We start from the raw sequence: 6,777 nt of genomic DNA, 5'->3' as shown, positions 1-6,777 counted from the left end.
ATTGAAAAAATATAAATAAAAAATGTTTGAAGTAAAAAATTTTCTTCCATTTTTTTTTTTTTCAAATCATTTTAAACTACAAGAGAAGAGCATACTAGAATTTTGGGAAAACGGCATGCAAACTTATTACCCCTCTCCCCAGTTTGAATCTCCTAATTAAATTACTTCCAAACAACCTCTTTCAAGCAAAACATCAAAGAAAAGGCAAAGTGCCCCAAGGCACCATACATATTGAAGTAACCTATGAGATGAAGACCTAAAGTTGTCTCACATCACCTTACCATGCAAAGCACCAACTTTTGGATTGTATTTTATTAATTCTTACCTACTACTTCACAATCTCTTGAAAATATCTAGTAAATTGTATCTTAATAAATAAATCAACCTAAGAAAAAAAAATTCTCAACCTACCTAATGGCATGTTTGATTCCTCATATCGGTTCACCCTAAAAGTTTCCATACACAATAAACAAAAATGTTACTCTAAAATCTGTCAATTAAGAAAATCTATAACTAATAGATCAACATATCTCAACGAAACTTTGGATTTGGGCCTTTTACATGCCACACTTTAATCAATCCATTTAGCCAAACAAAAAAGACACCGAAAATTAAACAATTAACACCATATGAAATAGTTGTTCAAAAGACCAATAGAACAGACAATCTGAATGGACACTATTATTTTAAAAGATAGTTGGCAACATGTCAATTGCCATTTGACTCAAAACCTACCTAAAACAATTCCACTTGCAAAATTTCAGTCCCTTACCTCTTACAACAAATAAGATTCATTGAATGTGATTGTTTATATTTTAAAACTACACAGTATTATTTGGATTTTTTTTTTAAATAATCATACAAACTATAATTTAAACTATGAAAGTTGAGCTGCTCATTAAGATGGAGAAAGACAAAGAAGTGAAATCATACAGCTGCTTTTTGATCAAAAATTTATTGTACAGCTGCACTTTTTTATTACTTCTTTTATTTTCCACCTTGAAAATTTAATAATTATAAAAGAATAAATTGCTTGAAATAAAGCAGCAAACAACTAATGCACAAAATTTGTCCCAAGTCTTTTTTAGCAGTGCATGTTAAAAGTAAAATGGGACACTGCCTTAAGGCAATGGGTTTCATGTTTTTAAGTTGGTGTTCAGTTACCTCATGTAAATGAGAAGGATCTGATTCGTATAAATTCATGTCTATAAAAGGTCATAAATAGTAACAATTTTATTAGCTTAGATAAATATAAGTCAAGGATATTGTAGCACATATATGGTTTCTTATGGCTAAATACTAACAATTTGATTAGCTTAGATAAATGTATGTCAAGGATATTGTAGCACATATATGGTTTCTTGTGACTTAGCCCTATTCGTATGTCCATTTGTAGAGAGTTATTTGTTTTAGACCTTGCTAAAAGCTGTAAGTTTTTGTATCATTACTAAAGCATTATGTGCTCTAACAAATAGAAGAATAAGCCAAGAAAATTCTTATGTTGAAGCATATTGTCTTTCTTATAGCATGCAAAAATGTGTTGATACATGACACACGTTCTCTTTATCTAAGCACATTTTTTTTTCTCATAAAGTTAGGTAATGGATAGACTTGGAAAGGAATTTAATCACCAACAAATATTCATGTCTACAAAATATGAGAAACCACCTCATGGGATCATAATTTTAAATAGTAAACGCATTCATCAAAACATCATAAAACACCCATCTCTGTGCATGAACACAAATCCTTGGGCCAAGACCTTTTTCTTATGTTTGCATTGTGATTACATTTGAAGAAATACTTATGCAAAATAAATGCCAAAAGAGCATGGATATTAAATTATATACTTGTCTATTTTCACCTTAATATTTTAGAGATGGTGCTAAAGATAATCATGGTGATTTACATCTCAGTCCCACTAAATCATTGTAAAGGAGATATACTATGTGGTTGGCTACCATAGGCCTTTCTCATTCTAAGAATTCTTTGATATTTTGAATATTTCAAAATTCAATTTCTTTTCTTATCTTCTCAAAATTGAACCTGGGATTGAAATAAGTATAAAAAATTACGTAAATTTAAGAATTCAAGATAGTTTTCTGATATTTCCAAGGCTTAAGCATCAATCTTCTATATTATATATACTAAATCCAATCAATTCTGTATAATCATCCAGAAATCAAGTCAATAGGAATTGGAAATCAAAATAAAGCTAGTAACTAATAATCATCCCGCCATATTTTTGTATCAAACAAGTGAAAAATGACCAATCTTATCTCTCATCTTAAATTATTCAGAGCAGGTTCAACTGATACCTACAATTATGATATACTTGAAAATAGAATATCATATAAATTGATTGACATACTAGATTTACAAAATGATACCAAAATAGCATTCTAGTCATCACTGACACCCAAAACTATGGACATGCTAATATGGACTTCAATTTTTTCGGGAGGTATGAAACAACTTAGGCATTCAAATTGCCATTGACATTGCAGTGAAGCATCATCCTTGTTATCAAAATATAATTCGGCAACCTACATCAAACAATTGGCAAGAATAGCCCTAATTCTTTTTGTTACGTACAAAAGAAAGCTAGCAACACCAAGAGATGACCTCTTACGAATGTGACTGAAATGTTTGATCATCTCATGTTCATCAATAAAAAGACTATTTGTGCAGCCAAAGAAATCCCCACCAGCTTCAAATGCAGTTGTTAACATGGAATTCAATTAGTTGTTATATCCATCTATAGTTTGTCAGTGCTCTCACAATGAAAAGGAGGATACTAGAAATGAAATAAGGAGAACAAATTCTAAACAATTTCACCAGATTGGTATCAAGAATTACTAATACTGAGCAGGTTTATAAAAGTAAAAATGAATACAAATGCTTTCAAATGCATAATTATGAGGAATTCCCCAAGATTGAAACAATTGCAATGTGTCAAAACAAATAAAGAATTGGTACAATAATAATGCTTTGGGATTGTAGTGGAAGTCAGAAAATTACATCCATCATAACTGTTAGTGTTGATTTCTATACATTTCTTTTGATTTCACATACATTGCAAACCAATCAAGAGTTCCTCAAGATTTCTAGGCTTGGTTTGCAATTTCTGGTCATGTACTAAACAAATTGAATAGGTGATCTCCAGTTTCACCTGACAAACCAATGTGGTTTATGATACATACATTGAAATAGTCACTCTTTTGCAAGTACAGTTGAGATGAAACAGCTTGCTTATTCCAAGTCACTAGCTACTCCTTGCATAGCTTTCAAACCCCTCGGTCTCTGTATCAAATTACTGCATTTGTTAGGGCAAGAAACAGAAAAGTTGTGTAACAGAAGTTGGCATCCACTCAGTAAGAAACAGCTGATGCAATAACTGACAAATTACCTTTCTTGTGGATTTATTTTCCCTGACTTCATACCGTTCTTGAGAAACATCGCTAAGCCAAACACCAGGACTAAGATTCTGCAAACAAGCATGCCATTTACAATATATGAAAGTGTTTCACTTACTGACAACTATTATTCTTTGATAATCAATAACAGTCAAACATGACGTGCACTCATTGCAAGATCATTCCAAATAAAAGGGTTGTCTAAGAATCTAGAAAAAAACCATAATAGTTGGTGTCCAAATGAAAACAGCAAGCATTTTAACTTCAACGCACAGTTAAATTTTCTTAAAAAGATGGTTCATAGACAAAGTTTAAAGGACATCTAAAAAATTCTTTAAAAGGTATATTCTAGAAAGGGTAATAAAGCAATTTCTCAGCAGGAATCCTACAAATATTGATTGGAGAAATATAGATCGAAAAAAAAAAATCAGGGAAAAAGACAAATTTTCGAGAAAACAATTATGAAATCACTTTTTAAAAAAAATCAGAGACAAAAATTCATGAATGGTATGCATAATTCATTGCTCTATTGGGCTTTATTTAAATAAAAGAAAACATCATTTCTACAGGACATATTTTTTATCCTTTGCATCATCAAGGAGAGTAAGCTCATTGGATATGAACACAATCGACTAGAAACAAGCAACCTTTGGAAATTTTCAAAATCTAAAACAATAGAAGACATTTTTTTGTCATCCCATTAAAATAAAGGGCAAGAGAAAAAGGACACGACAGTTAGACATGCAAGGAATAGAAAAAAAATTAAGGCACTGATTGCTACCAAACCCTTGCACAAATATGAGAGGGCACTTAAAAGTGATTCAGGAAACTTAATCCAGAAAGCATTGATTTACAGTAAGGATTGTGAAAATCTTAAATCATTAATTAACTGGAGCTGCCCTAAAGTCCAAACCAGGAATCCTTTCCAAAATATATTATTGAACGAAGGAAAGGGTCTGCACTTGATAGATTTATAGCCAAAATCAAGCCTATGTTTAATTTGAACTTTGTCACAAGATAAACACTCACATCTATTGCCTTCTGAATACACTTGAGACGCTTTTTGGGTCTCAATGCCAACTTTGAGCCTTTTATTGCCTGGAAATCTTCCTCTTTCTCTCTGAGGGATAGGCTTAGGCTCAATTTTGGCCAAACAAAAGTGTCCAGATTCAAGGGCTTGTTGTCTTGGATAGTGTTCCTTCCCTCTGGATTATTGCTGCTCCTGGTGCACATTATATTATTCATCCGGTGCTGTGATCTGCTACTTCCTTCTGGAGCAGATGGCAGGGGATGAAAGCTTTTATTGGAGGGCAGTGCTATCATTTTATCAAGGGCTGATTGGATTTGATGACAGTGTACTTGTGGGGAGCAGGGGATTTGAAGACACTGTTCTTGTGGGGAACAGGGGATTATCCCTGCAGCAGCAAGTCTGTCCGCACAAATGGTGGATTTGTTCTCCACAATCGTCTCGTCCTTCTTTTCTTGTGGTTTCTCCCTTACCGTACGCTTCCGGACTCCCCATTGAAAAAACTCACCACAAGAAATTGGGTTCTTTAATGTTGTCGGCATCTCCACTTTAACAGCAATATCACAGATTTCTGAAAGCGAAAATGGAAACTCTCGAATCCTTAGAGAAACGAGAAAATTGATGACAAAAATCTTGAATCCGCAGGCATGAAGCAGAAACCCGGGAATTTATACAACTGCGCAAGAAAGCCCTTAATCCCAAGGTTTACAGCCAAAAAGTGACCAAAAGCTCTCCAAATCCTCCATTCTGCGCAAAATACCAAATTCCATTAACTCTAAATTGATATTTCCATGTCAATATTTCATGACGATCTCTAACAAATTCATTCGCCTGTAAACCATCAAAAACAAATTTGACCGCCCTGGGAAGGTTTCTGACAGCAAATAAAGAAAATCTACTCGACAAAACTTCAATCGTCAACTTAAACTCACATAAGGACTGCTAACCAAAACCTTACAAAAATTACCAAAACCAAAACTCAAATGTTGGTTAACAAGCTAGGACTGGTTAATTGTCTGGCCAAAATTCGCCAAAAGATAACCAGATTGAATGGAAAAAGTATCGACAGCGGAAGCATACCGTAGCTTTTAGCAGTTGGGTGAATTCTTTATCAGAAGGATTCAAATAGTGGGCCAAATGTTACAAGATTTGGCACCAAATTTTTTCCCGGACTTTTGGCACCGTGCATTCGGATTTTCGGACTGCAATGAAATCTAGGGAAGAAGATTCAATAGTCTTCCTATTTTTACCTCACAGCCTGCAATGAAATTTAAATTAAAAATGAATTACTTTCACTTTAATATTTATCTCGCTAGAATCCAAGCGAAGACATTGCCTCGCCTGCATCATTGGATTAAACGAATCAACGGTGGCGGATCAAAGCCACTGAAAACATATCGACGGCATTGGTAGTTGGGAAAGTATTTGTTAGAGTTGGGATTCTGGGAATGTTAATAAAAATATACAGATTACTAATAAACATTTCTATATTATTTAACATAAAATTATTAATATTATAAATAATAATTAATTTTTTAAATATTTTTTGATTGATATATCAAAATATATTCTATTAAATAGTAGTTAATAAACAAATATTAATGATCAAAATCTAATTCTACATGAAAATAAGATAATATAATTCATTGTAGATAAAGTTTGAATTTGAAAATTAGACAAATTATATTCATTCAACTAATTTGTACAAACAGTTGAATATAGAGGTCAGCATCAATTTATACTAACGAGGTATATAAGTATATAATTTATAGATCTTAAGCAAATAAATTGGTTTTATAATGAACATTGACATGGTCTTAGCATGTCATAATTAAAAAAAGATTATTTCCAATTAGAATCAAATTTCAATTTACATACCAAATTTCAAAATTGATTCCTTATCAATTCACAACATCCCTGCTCTACCAATAAGGTTCTAACCATTTATAAAATGGAATAAGATTTCAATTAACCATTTATATTTTGACTACAAAGAATATCAAACTTGCACATCGTATCACACTATTGTGAAGCTTAGCACATTTTGTCTCATTCTAATCAAATTAGGTATTTTACATTTTTTTTTAGATTATATCCCATAAGTATTTTGTAATAACAGCCTCTCAATTACAACTATTTTTTAATTTTGTTTTACAAGTACTAACTTAATTGACCAAGCATCTTTCATCTAATTAGAAGTGTCAACTTCATAACCTATCCAAGCACCATCGTGGCTTCAACTCTACACCACCACTTGGGTAATCTACTTGAATGTGGTAAGCTCCCAATGCTAAGGTCATCCCTAGATCCTAACCTAATCCTTAAGGGTTCATT

At 32.4% G+C, this 6,777-nt stretch overlaps 1 protein-coding gene across 1 annotated transcript; it reads right to left on the bottom strand.

Annotated features, from left to right (window-relative positions):
* Nucleotides 1-2,901: 2,901 nt before the first annotated feature.
* Nucleotides 2,902-5,704, bottom strand: LOC131065951 (uncharacterized). The gene is made up of 4 exons (XM_058000557.2): nucleotides 5,524-5,704; nucleotides 4,446-5,190; nucleotides 3,410-3,487; nucleotides 2,902-3,303 (listed from the first exon to the last, which is right to left on the bottom strand). The coding sequence occupies exons 2-4, from the start codon at nucleotides 4,983-4,985 to the stop codon at nucleotides 3,253-3,255; spliced, it is 669 nt and encodes a 222-aa protein (XP_057856540.2). The 5' UTR covers nucleotides 4,986-5,190; nucleotides 5,524-5,704; the 3' UTR covers nucleotides 2,902-3,252.
* Nucleotides 5,705-6,777: the final 1,073 nt, after the last annotated feature.

The sequence above is a fragment of the Cryptomeria japonica genome, chromosome 2, assembly GCF_030272615.1.
Source record: "Cryptomeria japonica chromosome 2, Sugi_1.0, whole genome shotgun sequence".
In the NCBI taxonomy this organism is placed as follows: domain Eukaryota; kingdom Viridiplantae; phylum Streptophyta; class Pinopsida; order Cupressales; family Cupressaceae; genus Cryptomeria; species Cryptomeria japonica.
The sequence above is the reverse complement of the archived record's forward strand: the minus strand, read 5'-3'. Positions and strand labels throughout refer to the sequence as shown.

What these genes read in the sequence shown, in the direction of transcription:
- LOC131065951 (XM_058000557.2), bottom strand. Translation starts at nt 4,985, where the DNA reads ATGCCGACAACATTAAAGAACCCAATTTCTTGTGGTGAGTTTTTTCAA. An exon ending in GTATTCAGAAGGCAATAGAT is followed by an intron (nt 3,488 to 4,445) that starts GTGAGTGTTTAT and finishes GCTTGTTTGCAG; the next exon opens with AATCTTAGTCCTGGTGTTTG. An exon ending in AAAATAAATCCACAAGAAAG is followed by an intron (nt 3,304 to 3,409) that starts GTAATTTGTCAG and finishes AATTTGATACAG; the next exon opens with AGACCGAGGGGTTTGAAAGC.